This window comes from Lissotriton helveticus, chromosome 6 (assembly GCF_964261635.1).
Source record: "Lissotriton helveticus chromosome 6, aLisHel1.1, whole genome shotgun sequence".
NCBI classification, from domain to species: Eukaryota; Metazoa; Chordata; class Amphibia; order Caudata; family Salamandridae; genus Lissotriton; species Lissotriton helveticus.
The window spans coordinates 715,656,051-715,683,159 of record NC_136067.1 but is presented as its reverse complement, the minus strand read 5'-3'; the positions used below and the strand labels follow the sequence as shown (position 1 = coordinate 715,683,159).

Below are 27,109 nucleotides of genomic sequence, written 5' to 3'. Positions count from 1 at the left end.
TCCCCATTGCCACCCCTGCAGTGACCAGGGTGTTTTTCCTTGCCTGGAGGGCTGTACTGCAGCACACCACTGGGACACTAGATTCACAAAGCAAAATCCCCTTTGGCATGACACCTGGTTACATGAGGTGCTGGCACTGAGGGGCTTTGGGAAGTGGGATCTCATTGGATTAACGCAACTAGGCAATGTGTGGTCTGGGACCCACATACGGTCCTTCCCAGAACTCCAAAATACTTATGCTCTCACGTCCATACAATTTTATAAATACTTACAGCTGCAACACGCACTCCACAACCATGTATCCCAGGCCGCCCCTCCCTAGTTTAATCTGTTGGAAGCTAAGCTGTTTATGGGTGCGTTCGGCAAGGGTTGTATTCCCCAAATATATTGTACATTAATAATCAATACCCCAGGCACACTAGACCACCTTGGGATTCGTTGGGAGGGTTGGCTGGGTCCCCTTGAAGATGCTGACTGGCAGGGTGCTCTGATGGCACCTAGGGTTATTACCATATCAACGAGGCTTTATTTGATTCAGCCCTTTTATCTTTACTGTGCCTATCTCACTTTGACCAGGCTGGACCAGGCTGCACCAGGCGGGCCTCCTCTCTGAACATTTCCTAGGAAACGCTATAATGGTGACCAATCGAGACTTAGCTGCCCGCTGGAAAAATCCTGCCCCTCCCGCCCTATCGCCGTGGATACAGGGAGTGGACTGGTGTGTGCAACAGGAGTGACCCGTGTACGAGGCCCGGGGTTGTCCCTCAAAACATGGTCGGTATGGGGGAAGTGGCTGGGGCAGTTGGCCTGAGCCTGCACTCCATTGCATTCCATCACTGTCTGTCCCCCGGATGATGATACCACCTTATCCACTTGGCATGTATCATGGTTAACTGCTGTGACTACTGTTGTCGTAATATCTGAGTGTCATGATGTGCAATTTGTGAAAAAATTAAATATTTTTTATATAATAATAATAATAAGAAGAAGAAGAAGAAGAAGAAGAAGAAGAAGAAGAAGAAGAAGAAGAAGAAGAAGAAGCGGCAGGTGAAGTGGAAGAATTGTGGTGCTTCACTCATAATTGTGCTATTGGCAGCCTTGAAATTATAGACTTCTCTGTCACAAATTAAGCTTGGCCTGTGTCATTTATTATGCATAACGTTTTATGAATTACTAACGCTATTCTATGATATATGGTTGAGATTTTTCCATAATCATATATGGCTGATATTTTAACTTTTTAACGCGTGTATTTTATTGTTTTTAATTACGTGTAATTGACATTAGCTCGAAAAAACACGAAACTCACTGACTGACGTCACTGGCGTTTACAACTGAGGATAGATATGCATTTTGCGTTGCTACCCCATAGTTTGAAAAAATGTGACAGAGTTGTTAGTCATCCGAGTACGCAGCTTTACGCACCTCTATTACCCATTCAAATGGGTTGTATACTGTTCTTTTATGTTTCCAGACCAAAAGCCATGAGGACCGAGCTGATCTCTACGCTCGATCTATACTGCCTTTGCAACTTCAGCTGGCTGCTCACAATTCTCCTTGCCTATTCCCTCCCATGCCCCCTCCCTCCTCCTGCAGCAGTCTCACTGGCCAGAGACTTCGTTTTAGGTATATTCTATGAAGAGTCAGGAGTCACCATCTTTTACACACTCCTTAGACCATAGAGAAATCTGGGGCGCCAATGATTATACATTTGCCAATACCTACGGTTAAACTATTCACACAATCCTGTGCTACCTTACTTTGTTCATGTGACGGAGGTGGAGTGGGGCCATTCAGATGCCAAAATGGGGACCGGGCTCACGAGAGTCCATTTTTGAAAATGATAGGCCTCGTGGCAGCCCAAATGTTATAGGGATAGGACTCGTGACAGCCCAGATGTTACAGGGACAGGCCTCGTGACAGTCCTAATGTTACAGGGACAGGCCTCATGACAGTCCAAATGTAACAGGACAGGCCTCGTGACAGCCCAAACATTACAGGAATAGGCCTCTAGACAGTCCAAATGTGAAACGGAATGGCCTCATGACAGCCCAGATGTTACAGGGACAGGCCTCGTGACAGTCCTAATGTTACAGGGACCGGCCTCATGACAGTCCGAATGTTACAGGACAGGTCTCGTGACAGCCAAAACATTACAGGGATAGGCCTCTAGACAGTCCAAATGTGAAAGGGAAAAGCCTCATGACAGCCCAGATGTTACAGGGACAGGCCTCGTGACAGTCCTAATGTTACAGGGACAGGCCTCATGACAGTCCAAATGTTACAGGACAGGCCTCGTGAAGCCCAAACATTACAGGGATAGGCCTCTAGACAGTCCAAATGTGAAAGGGATAGGACTCGTGACAGCCCAGATGTTACAGAGACAGGCCTCGTGACAACCCAGATGTTACAGGGACAGGCCTCGTGACAGTCCAAATGTTACAGGACAAGCCTCGTAAAGCCCAAACATTACAGGGATAGGCCTCTAGACAGTCCAAATGTGAAAGGGAAAGGCCTCATGACAGCCCAGATGTTACAGGGACAGGCCTCGTGACAGTCCAAATGTTACAGGACAAGCCTCGTGAAGCCCAAACATTACAGGGATAGGCCTCTAGACAGTCCAAATGTGAAAGGGAAAGGCCTCATGACAGCCCAGATGTTTCAGGGACAGGCCTCGTGACAGTCCTAATGTTACAGAGACAGGCCTCATGACAGTCTAAATGTTACAGGACAGGCCTCGTGACAGCCCAAAAATTACAGGCATAGGCCTGTAGACAGTCCAAATGTGAAAGGGAAAGGCCTCATGACAGCCCAGATGTTACAGGGACAGACCTCATGACAGTCCTAATGTTACAGGGACAGACCTCGTGACAGATGTTACAGGGACAGGCCTCGTGACAGTCCTAATGTTACAGGGATAGGCCTCATGACAGTCCAAATGTTACAGGACAGGCCTCGTGACTGCCCAAACATTACAGGGATAGGCCTCTAGACAGTCCAAATGTGAAAGGGAAATGCCTCATGACAGCCCAGATGTTACAGGGACAGGCCTCGTGACAGTCCTAATGTTACAGGGATAGGCCTCATGACAGTACAAATGTTACAGGACAGGCCTCGTGACAGCCCAAACATTACAGGGATAGGACTCTAGACAGTCCCAATGTGAAAGGGAAAGGCCTCATGACAGCCCAGATGTTACAGGGACAGGCCTCGTTACAGTCCTAATGTTACAGGGACAGGCCTCGTGACAGTCCAAATGTTACAGGACAGGCCTCGTGAAGCCCAAACATTACAGGGATAGGCCTCTAGACAGTCCAAATGTGAAAGGGAAAGGCCTCATGACAGCCCAGATGTTACAGGGACAGGCCTCGTGACAGTCCTAATGTTACAGGGACAGGCCTCGTGACAGTCCAAATGTTACAGGACAGGCCTCGTGACAGCCCAAACATTACAGGGATAGGCCTCTAGACAGTCCAAATTTGAAAGGGAAAGGCCTCATGACAGCCCAGATGTTACAGGGACAGGCCTCGTGACAGTCCTAATGTTACAGGGACAGGCCTCATGACAGTCCAAATGTTACAGGACAGGCCTCGTGACAGCCCAAACATTACAGGGATAGGACTCTAGACAGTCCCATTGTGAAAGGGAAAGGCCTCATGACAGCCCAGATGTTACAGGGACAGGCCTCGTGACAGTCCAAATGTTACAGGACAAGCCTCGTGAAGCCCAAACATTACAGGGATAGGCCTCTAGACAGTCCAAATGTGAAAGGGAAAGGCCTCATGACAGCCCAGATGTTACAGGGACAGGCCTCGTGACAGTCCTAATGTTACAGGGACAGGCCTCATGACAGTCCTAATGTTACAGGGACAGGCCTCATGACAGTCCAAATGTTACAGGGACAGGCCTCGTGACAGTCCTAATGTTACAGAGACAGGCCTCATGACAGTCCAAATGTTACAGGACAGGCCTCGTGACAGCCCAAAAATTACAGGCATAGGCCTCTAGACAGTCCAAATGTGAAAGGGAAAGTCCTCATGACAACCCAGATGTTACAGGGACAGACCTCGTGACAGTCCTAATGTTACAGGGACAGACCTCGTGACAGATGTTACAGGGACAGGCCTCGTGACAGTCCTAATGTTACAGGGACAGGCCTCATGACAGTCCAAATGTTACAGGACAGGCCTCGTGAAGCCCAAACATTACAGGGATAGGCCTCTAGACAGTCCAAATGTGAAAAGGGAAAGGCCTCATGACAGCCCAGATGTTACAGGGACAGGCCTCGTGACAGTCCTAATGTTACAGGGACAGGCCTCGTGACAGTCCAAATGTTACAGGACAGGCCTCGTGAAGCCCAAACATTACAGGGATAGGCCTCTAGACAGTCCAAATTTGAAAGGGAAAGGCCTCATGACAGCCCAGATGTTACAGGGACAGGCCTCGTGACAGTCCTAATGTTACAGGGACAGGCCTCATGACAGTCCAAATGTTACAGGACAGGCCTCGTGAAGCCCAAACATTACAGGGATAGGCCTCTAGACAGTCCAAATGTGAAAGGGAAAGGCCTCATGACAGCCCAGATGTTACAGGGACAGGCCTCGTGACAGTCCTAATGTTACAGGGACAGGCCTCATGACAGTCCAAATGTTACAGGACAGGCCTCGTGAAGCCCAAACATTACAGGGATAGGCCTCTAGACAGTCCAAATTTGAAAGGGAAAGGCCTCATGACAGCCCAGATGTTACAGGGACAGGCCTCGTGACAGTCCTAATGTTACAGGGACAGGCCTCATGACAGTCCAAATGTTACAGGACAGGCCTCGTGACAGCCCAAACATTACAGGGATAGGCCTCTAGACAGTCCAAATGTGAAAGGGAAAGGCCTCATGACAGCCCAGATGTTACAGGGACAGGCCTCGTGACAGTCCAAATGTTACAGGGACAGGCCTCGTGACAGTCCTAATGTTACTGGGACAGGCCTCGTGACAGTCCAAATGTTACAGGACAGGCCTCGTCACAGCCCAAACATTACAGGGATAGGCCTCTAGACAGTCCTCCTGACAGTCCAGATGTTACAGGGACATGCCTCCTGACAGCCCAGATGTTACACGGACAGGCCTCGTAACAGCCCAGATGTTACAGGTACAGGGCCTCTGGACACCCCAGATGTTACAGGGACAGGCCTCGTAACAGCCCAGATGTTACACGGACAGGCCTTGAGACAGTCCAGATGTTGCAGGGACAGGCTTCCTGGCAGCACAGATATTACAGGGACAGGCCTCGGGGCAGTCCAGATGTTACAGGGACAGGCCCCGCTATGTCACTGGCTCCACACACACACACACACACATACGCCAGCCTCCCACCGCCTCTCTTTCTTGCTGCCTCTCCGGGCCTCTTAATCGAGGGGCACAAGGCGGCACCTACAGCAACATCGGTAGTAGGCGGTCAGGGTAGGAGCAGTGAGGGGGAGCTCCCCCCCCCCCCCACGGAGGAGCCCCCCTCCCCCTGCAGTGGGAGGGGCGGGGCCTCTGCATGACCCTTGGAGTGGTATGTCGTGCAACGTCGCCTCCGCTTACGTGTCCTAAAGGCGATCTCACCGCTCCTCTGAGTTCTAGTTCAGCTTGGTCGTGTGCTACAAAAGCTGTTAGTCTCACTGTTGTTTTCCTTCTATTAATTATTATCAACGTCATATCCTAAAAAACACACTGAGCGCGTGACCTGCTGGTGGGCGCAGTGCGTCAGAGGGCGCGCGTCTCAGGCAGTCCTGATGCATCCACAGGCCATGCTGAAGTGCGTGCTGTGAGAGCGAGAAGTAACAGCAACGACGACAATAATAACAATTAAATGAATAAAGAGATCATAATCATATAATAATAACAATAATAATACCTGTAATGATACAGATAATAACAATAATATTAGTAATGGCAATAATCATTATTAGTATTATCGTTATGTTTTTTATTATTATGGCGATAATGATAATAATAATAATATTAATAGATATAATAATAACAATAGGCATTATTATTTGTATTATTTTTGTTATTATTATAGTGATAATGATAACAATGTTAATAAATATTATTCTTACAATAACGATTATAATAATACAGATAATAATAATAATAATAATAATAATAGTAATATTAATAATAATAATGTTTTATTCATGTTATCCTTATGTTTTACTTCTTCCTTTACTTCTTCTTCTTCATCTCTCTCTTCTTCTTCCTGTAACTATATTTATTACTATTACGGTAATAATAATAATAATAATAATAAGAAGAAGAAGAAGGCCAAGTCGAAGCATAAGAATCGTGCTGCTCCACTCATAAGAGTTCATATTTGCATTATAATGTTTGTTTTGGGTGTTGTTGTTTTTGTGTATTGTTGTTATAATTCCACTGCCAGTAAAACTACTATTTTGCGTATGATCATTAGCGTTATTTGCAGTCTTCTTAGGGTTTTATCAGTAAAATTGCGGCGATACAAGTACGGGTTCATAATGCTAGTAATGTATGAATACACCTCTTGGCGAAAATGTCAGGACATATGTGTCTCTTACATGTTGAGCCCCGAACATACGTGTCAAATGCTTATTTACGTATGGTTTCACAAGCAGGCACTTGTATGAGGCAGTTGTGGATTGTGCCGTGTGCACCAGGACAACTGCCTCTCTGGACGCCTTCGTTCCGTCTGCACGGCACTGGTGCTGGTTATCTTGAGCCGGTGGTATGTGCCACTGTCCGCACCCGTGGCGACGAATCTGGAGGCGCAACTATTACGTGCTCTACCTGTGTGCGTGCCTCCTCGCCTCCGCTGTGTGACCCCTGTGCCCCCTGAGCCCTTCTGTGTGCACCTGTACACCCCTCTCTCTTCTTCCCTCTGTGTGCGCCAATCTGCTCTCCCGTGCCAAAGTGGCCCGGCACCCCTCAGCCTCTCTTGTGTGCATTTCTCTCTGCCTCGCTGTGTGACCTCTGTGCCTCCCTATGCACTCCTCCTTGACTCTCCTGTATGCACCTGTACACCCCCGTCACCGCCCATCTGTGTGCACCAATCTGCCCCATCCCTCGTGTTGACCCTCTCAGCCTCTCTTGTGTGCGTTCCTATGTGCCTCCGTTGTGTGACCTCTGTGCCTCCCTATGTCCTCCAGTGTGCATCCGTACACCCCGTGTCCTTACCTCAATATGCACCAAGCTGCCCCTCCTGGACTCTCCTATATCCTCCGGTGTGCACATGTACACCCCACCCCCGTCCTTCTGTGTCCCCCAATCTGCCCCATTCCTCGTGTTGACCCTCTCAGCCTCTCTTGTGTGCGTTCCTATGTGCCTCCGTTGTGTGACCTCTGTGCCTCCCTATGTCCTCCAGTGTGCATCCGTACACCCCGTGTCCTTACCTCAATATGCACCAAGCTGCCCCTCCTGGACTCTCCTATATCCTCCGGTGTGCACATGTACACCCCACCCCCGTCCTTCTGTGTGCCCCAATCTGCCCCATTCCTCGTGTTGCACCTCTCAGCCTCGCTGGCCTGTTCTACGTCTCCCGCTGTGTGCACCTATGTGCCGCCGGTGGCCTCCCGTGTGCACCCGTACACCCCTCTGTGTCCTTCTTTCTCTGTGCACCAATCTGTCCCCACCTCCAGTTTGCACCTCACAACCTCTCTCGTATGCATACCTCTATGCCACCGTCTGTGTGCCCTCTCCGCCTCCCGGTGGCCTCCAGTGTGCACCTGTACATTCCTCTCTCTTTCCCTCTGTGTGCATCCACCTGTCTCCCACCCTCGCATTGCACCTCTTGCCCTCTCTCGTGTGCACTCCTCTATGCCTCCCGCACTGTACACCTATGTGCTTTCCTGTGTCCACCCGTACCTCCCTGTGTCCTTACCTGTATGTGTAAGAATCTGCCCCTCCTGCTGCACATATCAGCCTCACTTGTGTGCACTTGTATCTGCCTCTCACTCTGTGCGCATCTCTGTGCCTCCCTATGCCCTCCAGAGTCCACCTTTACACCCCAGTGTCCTTACCTCTATGCGCTAGAATCTGCCCGTCCTGTTGCACCTCTGAGCCTCGCTTGTGTGCACTTGTATTTGCCTCTCACTCAGTGCACCTCTGTGCCTTCCTATGCATTCCTCTGTGCACCTGTACACCCCCTGTCTCCTTCGTTCTATGCGCATCTGCGTACCTCCCACCCCCGCTTGCACCTCTCAGCTTCTCTTGTGTGCATCTCTCTGCCCCCCCCCGTGCCCCGCGTGTCGGCGTACCTCTGCGCTCCCATTGTGTCATGTGTGCACTTCTCTGCTTCCTTGTGTGTGCACACCCCTACCCACTCCCCTCTTTGTGCATGCTTCTGCCTCCTGCCCTCTCTGAGCACACGTCTGCCACACCCAAACGGTGCACATGGCTTTGCCGCCTGAGAATATATGTATACCGCTACACACCCTTGTGCGGGCATTGTGGCAAAGACAGCAACAACCTTATAAAAAAACGAAATGCTGAGGAGGGCGCCTCCTCATTTCATCCTCCCACTCTGGGAAGCACGATGAGAAGAACATGAAGTATCACCACGTATTTATGACCGCTGTAGAAACCACAAAATAGCGGCACGCGCGCGCAAAGCTACACAATGGCGTAAAAAACATCCACAGATGCGTGAGGCGGTGAGACGGCGGTATTCTAACGCACTCGGTACAAATCTCAGTACAGATCTACCTTGCGCATTAGTAGGATACCACCTGTCACGGGTAAGAAACGTGCTCATTACAAGTATGGGCGCCCCCTCACATGACCCACGTTTTGCACCCCTAGTTTATTGAACGGTGCCACAAATATATGGCATAGTAAATTGTGAAAAGAAAACGTGCAACATTGTATATTTATTGGACATTTCTAAAATACACATATCAATTTTTTCGCCATCCATGTGTCGGTATCTGCTTCTTAAATTCTCAATGTTGTCTGTCTATCTATGTATCTATGTATCTATGTATCTATGTATCTATGTATCTATCTATCTATTCGTTTTATTTTTGCTTCTTAAACTGCACCTGCCCAGGGGTCTTTATCCTTCAGTTTTTAAATATCTGTACTTGGAAAAGATGTACTTGGAAAAATACCATTGGGCAGGTGCTCATAAAGAACCACACATAAGAATAGATATATAGATAATTTTTAAAAACGTGTATTTTTTGTCTGTCCGTCTTTTGCACCAAACTTAATCCAGACCAACCTGTTAGTTCTTCCGCCTACTCTCGAACTCTTCCCGATAAACCCACACATCACAATTTAGCCGTCAGCTTCTATTTTACGAACCTATTAAATGCACGTTTGCGGCGTAAGTTGTAGGGCATTGAGAGTTGTGGATGTAAATAAACGCGCAAAATGTGCTCCCACGCGCTCTTCACTGAAATATGCTTAAATGTGGGTTTTAAAGGTTGACAACATGTCTGTGTGCCTAGGACACACTGCGTTACTCATTACATTTCTCCCGCCTCGGTGCTCACCACAAGAACTGCTTCCCTCGTGCCCCCGTTTAGAGAGCTCCGTAAATCAGGCAAAATGTGTATTTCACTATGTTTTATGAAACAATTAATCAGGAGACATACAATCAATAATCAGTGGTGTCATCCTTAGAACATGTGCGTGTCAAAATGGGAAAACGGCGCATTATTTACAAGGATTGGTGTTTTGCGAAAATAATGGTGTGTCATGCCTAACATTAGTTCATCAACAAACGCTCTCAGTTTTGTTGGTGATTCTTATAATAGCGCTCTGAACTAATCGAGGGATAACACCTAGCGCTTTACAAACTTCTAATAAATAAAGTATTGATAAATGCATGCACATGGTTAAAGGAGCGCGTCTCACACGCGAATACACCCAGGGTATCATCCAGACGTGGGAGCTGTCCACACTGGGGTGAACGTAACTTGCCCTCTGGTTTGGTGCTCACAAGTGCACAATGCGGTACCTGCAAGTATGAAAGGGCACTAAAAGCACATCACACGTTTCCTGTGCACGAGTCACTGAGTGCGTCCGAGGTGGTGAACCCTGGGTTGGTGCGGGCTCAGGGGGCGCCCTGGTGCCCCGGCAGAGAGGGCGCATCTTCTGGTGGTTCCCATCAAGTACCTGCCCGGCCCGCACGGCACACGCCGGCCTTCAATGGATGTTTAACAAGCCCTGAAAACATTCCGCCGCTCATTGTGCGGCCCTGCCCGCCACAAAGCCGCGGAGGGACTTAAAGAGCTTTGAAGTGCATTAAGCTTGAAAGAGGGGGGAGGCGAGGCAACTTAAAGCACCCCTTCTCTCCCCAAAACAGCCCTGTCGGGCGCACAATGGAGGCCGGAGAAATTTATGGCGGAATTATGCAGTGGGGTTGTCACTTAAAATATCGTGAGTGTCTGGGGGACAATGCCCCATGCTGAGGATTAATGGCCCCTCCAGACCCCGGGCCGCAGAGGCCCTTTCAACCGTTGACAAATTGTTTTTGGGGGGGGGGGGGGGGGCACGTTGTGAGGGAGCGAGGGAAGCTCTGCCCGCGCCCCCGCGGCTGGGAGCCGGCAGCTGGCCGCGAGCGCGCTCGAGCGCCCCTAGCGGCGGAGGCGCGCGCCCACCGCGCCCTTCATAAGGCCGCCGCGCGCCGGGCGCTGTCACTCAGCGGGCGGAGCCGCAGCGTCAGCTTCTTCCTGCTCCGCGCCAGGTCCACCCAGAGCCGAGACACTGACTGTCACCCCGCCGGCTCGCGCCATGCACCCACACCGCGCGCCCACAGTCTGCGTAGCCGCCGACGGCTGCATCCCAGCCGGGGCGCGCCTGGGCCCCGTGCCCGCCCCCCTGCGCCTGGGCAAGTACCTGTCCGACCGCCGGGAGCCCGGAGCCAAGAAGAAGGTACGGAGGGGAACACCTGCAGCGCTGCCACTTCTGGGGGCGGATCTGTGCCAGGGGGAGCCCAAGTCTCCTGGAAGAATGTTTGCGCTTGTTTGGTTCTTGTTATTGGGGATGGAAGCGTCCGCTGGCTGAAGAAGCGATATATTCCGATCGGAAAGAGTTATAGTATGAGGCCTTAAGAAGGATTATGAGAGTTTTTTTTATACAATAGACTCATGGACATGCTTTCTTGGAGTTTTGTAGGATATATATATATATATATATATATTCATCAGAGTTTCCCCACATTTTAAGGCAGCACTCCAGGCAGGTGGATTTCAACAGAAACTTTATTTCAAAAGTTGGCAAGGCAGCCCGACAATTCTTGCCTTTCCCGACGCGTTTCGGTGCTAACGAACACCTTCATCATGGGCGCGGCATGTTGGGCGAGATATGGAGTGCTGCCTTAAAATGTGGGGAAACTCTGATGAATATATATATATATATATATATATATATATATATATATAAACTATTAATTACATTTATTTTATAAAAATGTACGATTTACGGATCATAACTTCATGTCTGTCATACGTCAGTGCTTGGTCGTTATTTTTAAAATAACAAATGCGCACCTTACTCCTGTGATCTTCTTCAATATGTGCAGCTGAGTGCAATTCATTGTGGCCCGACATTCCCTGGCCCAATGACCTCCCGTGTAATCTTGAAAAGATGGGAGGCGAGTTATCTGTTTTGACACGAGTTGGCGCTTATTTTCCATTAATATAGTATTTTTAAATATGTACCATAATATTATAAAGAAATTGTATTTTCTACCACGTTAGCGAATTGTAACATTAAGGCACGTAGAACGAAAGTCATTTGGCGAGGGTCACACGGTGTTCTGTAGTAGGAGAGTGTAAGGACTTCGGCTTTGTAATTAGAGACTAGCAGATGAGCTGCATTGTACTACACAGGGGCTGTTATTTCAAATAAAGAAACAAAGATACGATTTCTTTTTAATTGCTGACGTTTAGGAGCTATTGGGAGGTATATATGATAGGAGTTGTTAATGTTACTTGTTTGGCTCTGACCTTTCTTAATTTGCTTATTGCTTCTGCTCTTGTTTCTTTTGCATTGACGACTGTGGCACCAAATTCCTTCTTTATTCATGTAAAACATAGATTTGCCCTGTACTTCACTAGCAATATATAGTGTTCAGTGACGCATGGCCTTGCTCATATTGAAATCTTTAGAAGTGTTACTAGGCGTGTTAATTTGAAAAATGAATGGGAATTAATCTTACGAATTGGGTGATGTGAGTTGGCGTGGAAAGCGACTCGGTTTTGTATTACCGTGATGATTTTAATAGGCCACAGATTTGACCTAAAACGTTAACTTGTTTTTGTTAAACAAAAAATAATGGTTGTGCTAAAAGTCGTTAATAATGATATAACGTCAATCGAATTTCGACACTACATGAACTTCGGGTTGTTATTAAAACGAATGTTTGCATGCAAAGGCTGGCGGGCAGTAAACAAGATTATATTTTGATATAAAATATTTCGACGAATATCCGAACGTTTCTTTCCCGATCGGTCTGGGACTGAAAAACCCCTTTTATTTAAAGAACAAAGTGCCGGGTCCTTGGCGAGTTACGTCTCGAGCATGTTATCTATCAGTAAGTAATAGCCACATGGCACAATGTCCCCGAGGAAGGCTTCGGTCACACTCGGCAGCATTAATGGCATTTAATTGTTTTTAAATGCTCTGCCAGCCCTTGGGGTGGGGGGCGCTCCATCATCGGGCCCGGCCCGGTTCTCACATCAGACTGCTTTGTGAAGGGGACTTTTATTGCAGTGATGCTGAAAGGCGCAGGGCACGCTCTTCAGTGGGCAGGCTGCGGAGTGTGCGTGTCTGCACAAGGCAGTGTGCGTGTATCAGGAACGGGAGGACTTGTCCGAAGAAGATCTTGTGCGTGCATCTGGACTGGAAGCAGTGGTGGTGTCCGTCCAATGCAGGGTGCCTGCACCTCGAAAGGGAGGTCGTGTCCGCCCGAGGCAGTGTGCGTGCAGCTGGTAGGGGACATGTCCGGAGAAGTGTGTATGCATCTTTTGGGGTGTGAAAGGGGTGTACAACGAATGCAGGGCCCTGCATCTGAAGGTGGGGTCGGGTGTACAAAGAAGGCGGGTTTTGTGTGTCTGGAGGGTGGTGTCCAGAGAAGGCAGTGTGCGTGCATGGGGGGGGGGGGGGCGTGTCCATAGGAGGCAGCGTGTACTTCTTCAGGCGGGCGTGTCAGTTTCCGCGGCTCTGTCCACTGAGGGAGATGCTTTCTCTTGTGAGCGCCACCCACCCCCGCCAGCAAACGTTGTCATTATTCGTTTGCCCAAAAAAGATGTGTTTGCCTGAAAGAGACGAATTGTGCTTTCCAAAAATGACTAAAATAAACATGGATGTTAAGAAAATTCGTGCATTTATCCGCACCGCTGAAATCAAGTCTGCAGATAATTTCCCGACCAAGGGTTGCACTGTGCACTCTTTCGGGTTTCGCCGAACGAAGATTGTTCATTCGTGAGATATTTTCGATGTATAACTTTGCGTGCGCATTATTTAAACGTGTTTTTTATATTGCCCGCTCGCACGCCCTTCGTTGGTGGTTCTAAAGGAGTTTCCAGTGACCAGGTACATCCGATGTCCCGCAGGTGGACAGATGACGTCACATGAGCTGTCACGGAGGGTGGGGGCGCTGGGGCGTGAATATACACGCAGCACCTGTGTGCTGTTCATATATTTTTCTGTGTGCATCTATTCGAAATGCGAATATAGATAATAGTTATAATCGTATTGGAAATACCGAAGTGACAACATAGTTTGGAACTGTAGCCGAGACCCCTCACAAGGTGGCCAACCTGCTTGCGTGTTCTGTCGTACACGCTGCATCTATAGTGCATACGTGGTGCCCTCAGCTCACTACAGACCAAACACGGGCACATTTCTATCCGCCGCTTGGAACATCTCGGTCAATCCAATTCGGAATACTTGAAAGTCATTTACTTTGTGACACGCGAGTTCCCTGAATATATATATATATATATATATATATATATATATATATATATATATATATATATATATATATATATATATATATGTATACATATTTTTATTTTTTTGCGACGTATACATTTTAACCGTTTGTAAGCCGACAATAATTTACATGTAATACTTTTATTAATGATAACAGGAATCTGGGGTTCCAAACGTGGCGCTGTCATGCCACAAGGGCCGACCGAGGTCATCGCCGGCCAGGAGTGCGCGCTTCTTTACAGGTGTTTATATGCTTTGTTAGTCAGGTGTGATATGAAATGTCTGTCCGAAAACTCATAAATTGTTTTATTAATCGCGGAATAGATTCGGTTATATAGCGGTATATTTGTGTCTACACCTCAATGTGCTATTTCGTATGTATACGGAGCATAGGAGGCGACCTGATTGGCGGTGAAAGTTTGCACATAGCACACTTCATTAGCCTAATTAATTTTTTTAGGTTAATTAAAGTGCACTTTTTTTCTGGCAAACTCTATATGCATACACTAAAAACCACGCGCGTGTCTCTATATCGAATGCGTGATTTGTGAGGTTTATTTCGTTTTCACCAAGGTTTCCATACATTTGATGGCTTTACGTGAGTCTCCGGCGCTGTGCATTATGGTTGCATTGTGCTATATATTGCTGTCATTTATTGGGCGATGCAGTGTCTCCTTAGAGTGCATGATGTGGAACCATGGGGTCTGTTATAATCCCAGCTCCTCTTGCGCCAAAGTGTGCGACTTTAGGCGCATCTCGTTATCTCCCCGCGCCTCGGTTTATTGATCTGCCAAAGTAGTTGTGATGTTATATAATAACAGACCGGTGCATGGAAAATGGCAGTACATCACCAGCGATATTGCATGAGGTCCCATCCCTATATATAACACGATACGGGGCTCTTCTGGCACGTATGGCCCGGAGTAGCCGCGAGGGAACACTTTACATTGACTTTACTTCCGTAGATGATAAACGTCTTGGAGTGTGTAATAAAATCTCTCGGCGGAAAGAGGCTAGCCGCAGGAGGGAAGAGGCTAACCGCAGTTTTACCTGCAGTAGTGCTAGCTGAGGTAAACACCTCCGCGGGAAGAGGCTAGCTGTAGTCTCACCTGTAGGAGTAGTACCAGCTGAGGGAAATAGTTTCCGTGGCATCAGGAGCTGTTCAGAGCCGTGGACTATATTACAAGCCGATCTGCGGCTACAGGTGACTGCATCACGATTATGAGTTGGAGGTGTATTGGTGATTTGCAAGTGGATGTGTTTTTAAAGTCTAGCGGTGGTTTATAGTAAGCTGCGGTGTGGATGTGTTTTAAAGGCTGTCGGTGATTTGTAGTTGGTCCACTGTAGATGAGTTTTAAAGACTACCGGTGATTTGTAGTTGGTCAAATGTGGATGTGTTTTAAAAGCTGTCGGTGATTTGTAGTTGGTCAAATGTGGATGTGTTTTAAAAGCTGTCGGTGATTTGGAGGTGTTGCACTGTGGATGTGTTTTAAAGGCTGTCGGTGGTTTGTAGGGGTTGCACTATGGATGTGTTTTAAAGGCTGTGGGTGGTTTGTAGGTGTTGCACTGTGGATGTGTTTTAAAGGCTGTCAATGTTTTGAAGGTGGTGCACAATAGGTGTGTTTCCTAGGTTTGTGGGTGTTTTGCATGGACCTCCTGTGTTCTACTGCGTATTAGTGTGGTTTGCAGGTGGCTACACTATTGATGTGCATTAAAGCGGGACCTTTAGTTTGCAAGTGATTGATCGGTGGTGTGGTTTAAAGTTCGTTTCGTTGAGCAGGGATGTTATTAGAGCTTGTTTGAGAGTCGCTTCTGTTTTTCAAATGACGCATTATATTGAAGGTTTGAGTTGTACGTAACTATAGCGCGAGTATATATAACTATGGCCGACCAGTGGGCGTAGGTGTTGTTTTGCTTGATTTTTATGAATGCGAGCTGCAGGTGGCTGCACCGTGGATTTTGCTTTATTACATGTGCGACTGATTTGAGGATGGTCCACTTTACTCGTAATTGAAATGTGCATGTGACAGCACTATGAACATGTTATAAAACATGTTGTAAAAATTACATTTGGGATTCCATTGATTGCTATGATGGTGTATATTACTGCGCTGTTATTTGCAGGTTGCTTCACCATGCGCGCGTGTTTTCGTAGTTTGCAGGTGGCAGAGCTGTGGGCGGGACTGGGCTTTTCACGTGATTGCTCTTTGGGTGTGCGAGTGCTTTGCAGGCCTTTGCCGTGTTCCAAAGACTTCCATAGTTTGCACGTGAGTGTGCCAGTGGCTTGTAAAGGGTTGCGCTGTGGGCGCATTTGTGTTTTGCAGGATTCTGCTTTGTGAGTGGCAAGTAAACCTTTGCGCGTGTATTATTTTACGGTTGGCTGATCTCTGAATGTGGATGCGGCGTGAAGGTGCAGTGTTTCACTCTGGGTGTACAATAAAAGTAACAGTTGTGCTTAGAGTGTGCAATCCGCGATGCAGTGCGTGGTTTTCACTTACCACCTGGTGAGCCCCCGGGTTGTAGTTGTATGCTCTGTGGGGGATGTATTTGTCTTAGGATCGGGGTGCGTTCCCTAAAGACTTGGAGTTTGCAGGTGTGGCGCTGCTCCGTAAGTGTATTTTAAAGGCTTGACTGTGGGTTGCACGCATGTGCTCTGTGGATGTATTTGTCTTAGGATCGGGGTGCGTTCCCTAAAGACTTGGAGTTTGCAGGTGTGGCGCTGCTCCGTAAGTGTATTTTAAAGGCTTGACTGTGGGTTGCATGCATGTGCTCTGTGAGCATACATGCGGCTAGCAGGGTCAGACTTGTCGGCGTGCCTGTAGCCGAAGGCAGTTGCACTGTTGACGGGTCTCTGGGCTACAGGTAGCACATGGGGTGTGTCTTTAGTTTGCAGTTCAGCACTGAGCGTGTATTCAAAGTTGTATTTGACGTGCCTGTAGTTGCTTTGCCATGAGTAATTGAAACATGTAGCTTAGTGTTGCATGTGGGTGCCTATGTGTTGCAGTGGTTGCACTATAGTCGTGAATTTGGCTTGCAGGTGACTGTGTGCGTGCGGCCCCTTACAAGAGTTGTGTGGGCGTGCCTGCATTTTGTATGTGTTTGCTTGAAGTGGCTGTATTGGGGGTGTGGTTGTTGTTGGCACTCTAGTCTAAGCGCCGGTGTATATATAGACGTGCCCACCGTGGCATGCAAGTGGCTTATCTGTAGGTGTGGTGTGTTTATACGTGTTCCTGTACTTTGCCTGGGCCTGCACTGTGACCTTGCCTGTGGTTTGCTGGGTTTCCTCTGTGGCTGGTGCCTTGGTGCTTTGCCAGTGTGTACTACGGTTACAAGTGCCGCTGGCACGTGCATGGCATTGTGAACGTGAATGTGCGCGTTTTAAACTTGCTAGAGCTCGCTCTGAGCGTGCATTGGTTAACCTCGTCTCTCTCTTGCTGTGTTCCAGGTGCGCTTAGTACGAGGGGAACTTCTGGACGAGGCCGGGTGTCCCGCCGCCGACTGGATCGGCCTGATTCGGCCAGCCAGGAACAGCCAGGAGCAGAACCTGGAGGCGATCGCGGACGTGCCCGGAGGACAGGTAACGGGGTTTGCTTCTGCTGCCATGCTTCTGGCCTGTGTGGTTTGGGTGCGGCCTGTACTGAGCCTCTGCTCTCCTCCTTTGCACACAGGTCTTCTACCGGGCGCTGCGGGACGTGCCGCCGGGCGAGGAGCTGACCGCCTGGTACAACAACTCCCTGGCGCAGTGGTTCGACATCCCCACCACGGCCACGCCCACGCACGACGAGAAAGGTACGGTGGCCGCGGCGTAGCCATGGACGCATCCGGGGGTAGCGCGCACAGCGCACCGACGTATCCAAAGCCGTGTGTATCTCACGCAGCGTAGACGCCGCGTGCAATAACGACGTGTGAAATAACGACCAATAGTCTAACCCGCTCGTCCTCGCGCACTATCTGTGTGCGTGCCCACACAACTAACTATGCCTATCTGAAAAGCAACATGAGTGTGCGTGCCTGTGTGAGCACACATTGCCACTATTTTTGTGTCTTTTTTCTAGAATTTTTTTGTTGTTGTGCCTTTCGTTCAAATGCAGTGAAAAATGCCCCTACATGTGCACCAAATGAACAGAAAAAATATTAATTATACCCAAAATATCGCACGAGATTTGCATGGCATGTGAGTTAATTATTACATATAAAATTATATTTTTCCTGCTCTTTAAGGCAAATAGTTGCAACTATTAGAATTTCATCAGAAAGTTGCAGTGCATACACACGCACGAACACACGCGCGGTAATTTTCCAACGAATATATGTTGAATTTAATGTGGTGCCAGTCATCCTTGTAAACCATATTTCACTGGGTTTTATACTCTACACCTTCATAACGCACACAAAGAAGCGAAATTCGAAAAATCACAGCAGATCAAATATTAAAAATAATATGCTTTTGTCTCTGTAAACATGAAATATTCTTGTTATACACGTTACACGTTTCGTTAGCGAACTCTCCGTGGCTATGTCGAGGGGAGTAAAGCCTGTTCCCAATGGAGGTCGGGGCGGAGTCAGAGGCCTAGTATACCTGTAAGGGAAGATGTGGCGTAAATGCCAGAGTTGAAGACTTTAGAGCTGGGGAACTGGGTTCGAGTCTCGGCGTCGGCTCAACATCATGCGAGTTTGGACAAGTCGACTAATCTCGCCGTGCCTAATAAAATAAAACCTTTCCTTGTGTAATGTAAAAGGGTACAATAGCTTCGGATCGAGTTCGCCTATATGAAACTGCAAAAAAATAAAAATAATGAAAAAAACGTTGCAAGAGTTTAAATCCCCCCTCCCCCCAAAACTAGAGTGTGAGACGGCTTGGCAGGGCTACTCACTTGGAGGGTTGTGTAAGCTTCCAGTGCCAGGGTGGCTTCACCACATTAAGATGGGCTGGGGGAGGAAGGGCTACACAATTTGAGAGGAGGGGAACGGTTAGCCTACAACAGAGGAACATTGCAAGCTATAAGAGTCCAGTGGAGCAGATGCACTTCAGCCCTCGACACCGAGTCCGCCATGGACAGAGACACACGCGATCATACGAAGACCTGAATGTTGCGCATTTGTTCTTTTTTGTTTTACTTGTTTTTATGAACTTCCGTCGAATGCAGCCAGCACCAAAGGAAGAGTCCATGAGATGTTCGTGAGACGGATTAAAAATGAGACGAGTAAAGGTTATTATGAAATATTAGCCGCATTCGCCTTTATGACATGTTGGTGATATGCGCTCAGCCCTCACCCTCTGGAGGATTTGGTTCGTGTGCGAGGCTCTCACCAGCCCGTGCTCTTTGAATGGCCATAAAGTGCCTGGCAGACACTTCCAGAATCAGTGTGCTAAAACAAACCCCTTAAACCAACACCCATGACAGCGCAGGGGGAGGCGGAACGCCTCCTAAGACTGGCGTCTGGGTCTTCTCTTCGTCTGACAGAAGGCTTCTGACAGTAGTGTGTTTTGTATACCGAGGCAGTTGCCTCATTACTCCACATTCTTTTCTGAGTTTTATAGTTGCTGTTTTCGGTTTTCTTATTGATCTGCGGTTCTTTTTTACAGTTGAAGTTGGTTCACAACGTCAGCTCAGTGATGGGCCTAAGACTGGTGTTGTTTAATGCCATCTAAAGTACTTGTACTCACACACACACACCGATAAAATGACTGGTTTAAGTGTCCCCTGCTCAAAGGCACAGGACAATCACTGCCGCGATTTGCTCTCAATCCCCCAGCAGTCTGGTGAACGGTACAACGCGGCGGATCCACAGAGCGCTAAAATCAGCTCGAACCACTGAGCGATCCGGTGCTAACTAGCAACTAATAGGATACAGGTATGATGAAGTAGCTTTCAGTGGGAATTCAGATTTTCGCAAATTTGACATAAGCAAGCGGTTGAGCTGATTGACAGCTGTTTCTCCTTGCTCTTGTCTCTGCACACAGTTGTACGTTTCACCTTATTACACAGTCTACTATTAAGCCGAGATGTGCGAGCATTCCCGACAGCTCTCCTCCTCCTTGAAGACACACGACAGGCGGCTCTTGCAAGGGGTCATTCGTACTCCCAAATCTCAATTCTCATAGAGTACACGTATTGGCTACACAGCTTTCACCACAGAAGCACTGAAACTGCTTCCAAACAGGCCCCCCGGACCTCCTCCCGGAGGGAGCAGCAGCACTTGCTGGGCGGTCGCGGGTCCGCGTGATGCACCCTGACTGAAGCCCAAAGTTCAGCTCGCTGTAGCATGAGTCGTGTCTCCTGTCCTCCTCTCCTCCAGAAACCAGGCGGGCAGCAGCCGCCCCAAAGCCCCGCACACGAGCACCCATCGAGGAGCGAGAGGAAGCAGCAGTGCTTCAGTCAGAATGTAGAAGTGCATGGGCTCACTGCAGCTTTAGAGCCCGCCGTAGCGGGCTCTACCGGCAATTAAAGGCCCGCTCCACTTTAAAGCCTTTCACCCCCGGTTCGGGCCTTTAAGGCTGGAGTGGGCCTTTAATGACCGGTAGAGCCCTCTACGGCGGACTAAGGCTGTAGAATACCCGTTTGCTCACGAAAAGTGTTGGTACTCTCCTATTAAATGTGTTTCAGCAAGTTCAAAAAAGTGCAGGTACTCATTACAGGGCAGTACCTGCCCATTTAAAGCACCGGAAGAGGCAGCAGCACCAACCACACAATTACCTGACAGCTACAGCTTTCTATGGGTCTCTCTTAGAGGTCGAGTGGTCGACACTTGTTTTAAAGTGCTACTGCTAAATAAAAGTGCTAGCTGACCACATTATTTTTGACCACATGACTTTTGCGGACCCACGTCTTTCTGATATGACTTGGTAGCCGAGCCCCGGCCTAAAATTCAGACAGCTCCCCCCCCCCCCCGCGGTCTTCACACATGATGGCCAGTATACATATAAAATGAGGCCGCATTACACGGCTAGCACAAAGCATCCGCCTCCGAGGTGACAAGAAGGAAATATATGAGCCCCAGACCCCTTTAAAGAGCGCCATCCGGCCAGAGTCACACGGGCCCGGGAGGAGCTGTGATTAAACGCGGCCTGCCCCTGCATTGTGCGCTTCTGCAATGAGCGGCTCATGATCATTAGGGGTATTGTCCGCGGACATATGCCTCGCTCCCGCCTTGGCAGATGGGCCGGCGCCATCTTGGAGCGTCCACGCGGAAGCAGCTGGCGAGGCCGAGAGGGGGTCCGGGCCGCAAAGATGGGATCAGCCTTAGCCCACCTCTGTGCAGGGGACAACTTGGAGCAGCCACTCTTGGGTCTCTGGGGCGTAATAACGAGCACCTTCAGCCCTCCCATCTTCAACATTCAGCTCTGTGCAGCTTGGGAAACAACACTTCATGTCTTCTGCATGTTGAAGATGGGGGGCTGAAGGTGCATCTGCATGTCTTCTGAAGAACATCGCATTCTATTTTATTGTTTGGGGAACAAAACGGGCCACAGAGAAATGGAAGGGACAATTTGTTTTATTTAATGCCTTTTAAGTAGTGCCAAAATAAAGGCGATGGATACTTAAGGGAAACAGCAAAAATACCCCAAATAATATTAGTGCATGGCTGAGACAGTATCTATATAGTTGAGGGTTAGTAACAGTGTGTCCAGTGGAGGACATTTCAGCTGTGCACCCTGGTAGAAATTTCAGATGATTGCCTACCAATGGTTTCTTCACTATTCCAGTTCTTGCCTATGGGATTTTAGACTTCACTGGAGGAATTTCCTGTTGACCCCAGTTCCATTTGCATCATGAAAGTGATCATTAGTGTTAAAAGGTGTGGATTAGTTTCAGCTGGTATGTTTATTTAGCCACAATAATATCCCTTATTTTTCCACTGGACTTACATAAAGCTGGGTAATAAAGCCATTTCCAAAGCTGAAACTAGAAGAAACTATTTGCAGCTGTTCTACTGGAATTTCTACTAATGTTAACACAAGCTAAGAGGGCGAGTTCTGTATGATGGATGGTTTCTCTGGTCTCAATGGTGACTTTGGCAGGCTTTCAAAGGGTTATTATTAGATTCATATACTTCAATGAAATGAGAGTCATTTGATTGGGGACAGGCCAAGCTCATTCCACTGCCTACAGTAAGTTCATGTTAAGGACACACAATTGTTTTAGGCCCAGTCAGGCATGATCATGTCACACTTTCACACTGAGCTGTGAAACAAAACATGTGTTAGTAAAAAGAGTATAGGGGCACGTTTTGTTTGTGGCAAGTTTTTCTACCCAATAACTGCACAGTTGTGGTGAGGTGCCTGCCCAAAGTTTGTCTTTATGACACAAACATTACTCAAAATGTACATGCATATGCACTTGATTTAATTTAGGGCTGATTCGTGCTTAAAGAAGATATCTCCATGACAACGCACGTTAGAAAAATACATAATTTTTAATTAATGTAAAATAATATAAAACTTTACAGCCTTTAATATGGTTGTGCTGTGCTATATTTCCATTGTACTCTTTTGACATTATTGATACATCCACTTACGATTCAACTCACAAAGCTCAATTCTAATTAACTTCCGCATCATTTATGAAAACATTTCATGCAGAATTGCAAAACATACATATCAGCCAGGATCAGTGCACGGAACAAAGGTTTGAGGCAGCCACACAGTTTGCCTTAGGAATTTTAAAATGCTGGTGCAAAACACTGCTGTAATACAGTGCTACTTACTTTGTTCACCCGCTGCACTCACACTTGCATTCAATTGTCAAATTGTCAATTATTTTATTAGGATTTGGAGCTCCAAGGAGTTCAACAGAAAAATGTATATAAACCATTCCAATTTACCAAATCGAGCGATACTTAAAAACAAGCTGATACAAGAGATAAGGCATCAGAGATTGCAGTCTTCGTAAATTAGTAAAAATTCATAGTTGCATGTATATCATAATAAGGCGGGATGTGAAAGCAAAATCAATTTCAAAATCCATTCAAATACAAGACTAACAGGGGCAGGGCAAAACGAGTTATACCATTAGATTCTTAGACGACTTCGGTTGTACAATACGAGGTTCCTAAAATATGTTTATAAAAATGCATATAATTTAATGAAGATTAAGTTACAAAGAGATTAAAAAGTACTAAATTTCGGTATACAGTACACAGTAAGTGGCAGCATAAATGATGACAAAAGTGCAAATGCTCGAGCATGATAACAAATTAAAAAAATCCTTAAAAAACTCTGATTATTGTTCAGTTTTCATGAAAAAGACCTAACAGATACAATTTTCCTGACTAATAGGTATTCAATTGTACGTGGCAGTACTAATAGCAGCATACGAGGAGATGGAAGTGCAAGAGCGCAACTACAGTACCAACTTCATAAACCCTTTAGTGTACAACCATAACATAATCAATACGAACCATATCATACCATTAAGTACTCTAACAATTTCAGTCATCTGATACAAACAACCTGATAGTACTAATTATAAGATTCATTAGATTTTTCCCAGCAGGTAACCTATGCAACCAACTACAACTAAGCGGGGCCATATAGTCCTTCTCAAAAATATATTTAAAAATTGATTACAAAAACTAAAGATTTTGAAGCAAACTTGTCCAGGGGGTTGGGGGGGGGGGGGCAGGCAGGAGACAGTTTCTGGCCACCTCAGCTGTAGCAATGTTATACTTTAGGAACAACGGTCTCAGGAATCGAAGTCGTAAAGATTGTGATAGGAAACAGACAAATAAAACATTATTTAAATACTGCACCCAGGTTCCACATAGGTGACAACGTGTATCCTGCCTAGGAAGACCCTTCCATGCTCTTGTTAATGTTTGCAAGGGAAGCAAATTCAGCCAATGCTGCAAGATGGTTTTGCGCACTCCATGGTGGAGATTCCATATAACATAAGGTTGGGGCTATTTATAAATACTACTCCCCACTATGATGTCATTATTGGAATGCGCTGCTCTCACTAAAGCAATTTGAAACATATATATATATATATATATATATATATATATATATATATATATATATATATATATATATATATATATATATATATATATATACATATATATATTAAAGTGACATTATAGTTCGATATGGTAATAATATCTTATTTTACATTAAAAAACACTTCTTTGAAACCAAAGGTTAAAGTGACATTATAGTTAGGCGATGAAGGCGGCAATGCCGAAACGCGTTTGTAACCTTTGCTATGCGGCAGAGCGTTTGAATTAAATGGCTTTACCACGCTACAATTTGGCTTTGAGTGCTCTTCCTTGAGGCGAGTCCTGGTCACGAAGGGACCGAAGTGTTAAAAAAAAAAAAAAAAAAAAAAATATATATATATATATATATATATTAAAGTGACATTATAGTTCGATATGGTAATAATATCTTATTTTACATTAAAAAACACTTCTTTGAAACCAAAGGTTAAAGTGACATTATAGTTAGGCGATGTAAGTGTTAGTTAAAAAGTAACATTTTAAACTCAAAAAACACTAGAATTCAAAAGTTATAGTTTACTGGGCTAACTTAACTTATGCCCCCTCCATGTCCAGTTATGTCATTTGAGATGTTATCAGTGATATCATCAATGATGTCATTCAACATGTCATGAGTGGTGAAATCTGTGAGGTCATAAGCAGAGCATAGCGAGGGCACAAGTTCTACTTATCTCAGTAAACTATAACTGGCAAATGTCAGCATGAGATTTAATGATGGAACGCAAAGGGGAACCTTTTCCTTTCCTACTATTAATACCAGATTTGGTCTCCAGCTGAAATCATAGCTTTTCCTTGATACCTCTTCCCTAGGTATGGTCAGGGACCATGCAACCAGGCACAGATGAAATTGGTTTGTCTGTGTTTGTAAAGAAACCCTTGTCCGAGCATTAAAATATGTTGCATAGGCAAATGTGGAGAATATGTAATCTGAACACTTGTACTTCAATGTCTCACAGTTAGTTTTTCAATATTGTTTTTGGCTAAAAGTTTCCTCCGATTAGTAGCATAAACATAGTGGACTGCATATTTACAAAGCTGTTTTACATTAACCAATGGTTCTTTTTTTCTTACAGGCGAGGAACGCTACATCTGTTGGTACTGTTGGAGGACTTTCAAATATCCGAACACCCTGAAAGCTCACATACATTTCCATTGTGCGCTGAACAACAGCCGGGCATTTCTCAGCAATGAACATGTCAGGAGCTCAGAAATGTTTAGCCTGTCTCCCAAGCCATTAGAGATGTCAGCCACCCCAACCACCGCGTTGAGAAGCAACCCACATCAGAGCGGGTGTGGAGCACGAGAGAGCATCAAGAAAGAATCCTCTGCATCCCTGGCCTTGAGCAAGCTAGGGGTGATTAAGAGGACAATGGGAAAAGAGGAGCAAGAGAGAGCCTTGGATATGAGTGTCACTGCAGCAAGAAATCATGGACAGTTCATAGGCATTGTGGGAAATGCTTCTGTTAACAATGGAATGGCATTTTACCCTGGTGTGAGGTCTGCTTTCAAGCCAACAAGTCTATCAAAAGTGGCTCATGTTGATTCCCAGAGGGAAGAAGTTAAAAGCAGTGGCCTAGGGTTCAGTAAAGTTTTAGGAGGGATCAAGCATAGCCGGTCAGGAAATGATAGTTTAGGAGGCAACCATCACTCCAAATGTCTGAACCCTGGAGATGGCCCATCAAACATTTTATCTTGTACTAGCAACATCAGAGGCTTCCCTTTGCTTTCACATTTTGATGAAACTTCGGCTTTCAAGCATGTAGAGCGGGGAATTCATGCCGGCCTCTCCCCGAGCCGCTACAGCCAAATTCCAACAGGACTACACTTTGAGAGATTCTCAATCCCCCAATTTGAAGGAATAAAGTCATATTCTGGGGAATGTAACATTCCGGTCATGCCTTTCACTCTGTACAACGGGGAACTTCTGTACAGTTCCCCCTACTACCCACTCAAGTTTCATTTCAGTAACCTCATTAAGTATCCAGATTCTGTGTCTTACTTCAATGGACCAGCACTGAACCCAGATTTGGGATCCATCACCAGCATCGATCGTGAGATTGCAATGCACACCCAACAACTATCAGAAATTGCTGCGGACAAGAACAGGGCAAGACTAGAGTCCCTCCCCAGTGCAGCTAATGGCAAACCCAAAAAGGGACATCTCTGCCTGTACTGTGGGAAACTGTATTCCCGAAAGTATGGTCTAAAAATCCACATGAGGACTCATACTGGGTACAAACCCTTGAAATGCAAAGTGTGTCTGAGGCCATTTGGAGATCCCAGCAATCTGAACAAGCACATTCGCTTACATGCTGAAGGCAACACTCCATACAGATGTGAATTTTGTGGGAAAGTCCTGGTCAGGCGGCGAGATCTGGAAAGGCATGTTAAATCTCGCCACCCTGGACAGAGTTTGGGCAAAATTGAGGACAAAATTGATCATGCCTTTGAGGACGAAGAGCCTAAGAGTGACAATGACAGTGAAGTAGATGTCTGTTTTACAGATGATCAGAGTGATCAAGAGACTGGCATGAGTAATGAACTCTGAAGTACAAACATTTTAACTGTATATTATTGTACACAGTATATCTATATATACATATATATATAAAACATTCTGGGTCTATCTATTTATGTGATTTGAAAATAAACCTGTCAATAAATATAAGTTATGTAGAATTATTTAAATCGTCTGAACTTGAAAGCAAGATCTGTGCTTCATTTGGTTTCTAATCTTGGTAATCAAGATGCCCTGGAAGGCATCGCAGTTGGCAGACAACATGAACTTGGAATGTCACAAAAAGAAGCACAGTACGACTGCAAAGAACTGAAGTATATCAAATGCAGCAGCACAGAAGCATCTGTTCCAAGTCGCTAAATATATATCATTCTAGGGGAATGACCATCCAGAAAAGGATGTATTCTACCATGGGCTGTAGACCTTGTCAGCGGAAGTGAATCCCTAGGTGGAAATTATTCCAAAGGTGGGGAGTATTGTACACCAGTCTTTTCTTCTTCCATCGTCAACTATGAGGTAGCACTTTTTCTAGGGAGCACAGGGTGGAGCACAGGCGAGGCTAACACAGTACCCATTGCCTCTACTCTCGTTGATCGCCCTCCTCACCTCGATGAGGGTTCCTACTGGTA

At 46.5% G+C, this 27,109-nt stretch overlaps 1 protein-coding gene across 1 annotated transcript; it reads left to right on the top strand.

Annotated features, from left to right (window-relative positions):
* The first annotated feature begins 10,750 nt into the window (after window positions 1-10,750).
* Window positions 10,751-26,630, top strand: PRDM13 (PR/SET domain 13). Its single transcript, XM_078647689.1, has 4 exons — window positions 10,751-10,891; window positions 17,406-17,537; window positions 17,629-17,749; window positions 25,036-26,630. The coding sequence occupies exons 1-4, from the start codon at window positions 10,751-10,753 to the stop codon at window positions 26,508-26,510; spliced, it is 1,869 nt and encodes a 622-aa protein (XP_078503815.1). The 3' UTR covers window positions 26,511-26,630.
* Window positions 26,631-27,109: the final 479 nt, after the last annotated feature.

What these genes read in the sequence shown, in the direction of transcription:
- PRDM13 (XM_078647689.1), top strand. Translation starts at nt 10,751, where the DNA reads ATGCACCCACACCGCGCGCCCACAGTCTGCGTAGCCGCCGACGGCTGC. An exon ending in AGCCCGGAGCCAAGAAGAAG is followed by an intron (nt 10,892 to 17,405) that starts GTACGGAGGGGA and finishes GCTGTGTTCCAG; the next exon opens with GTGCGCTTAGTACGAGGGGA. An exon ending in CGGACGTGCCCGGAGGACAG is followed by an intron (nt 17,538 to 17,628) that starts GTAACGGGGTTT and finishes CTTTGCACACAG; the next exon opens with GTCTTCTACCGGGCGCTGCG.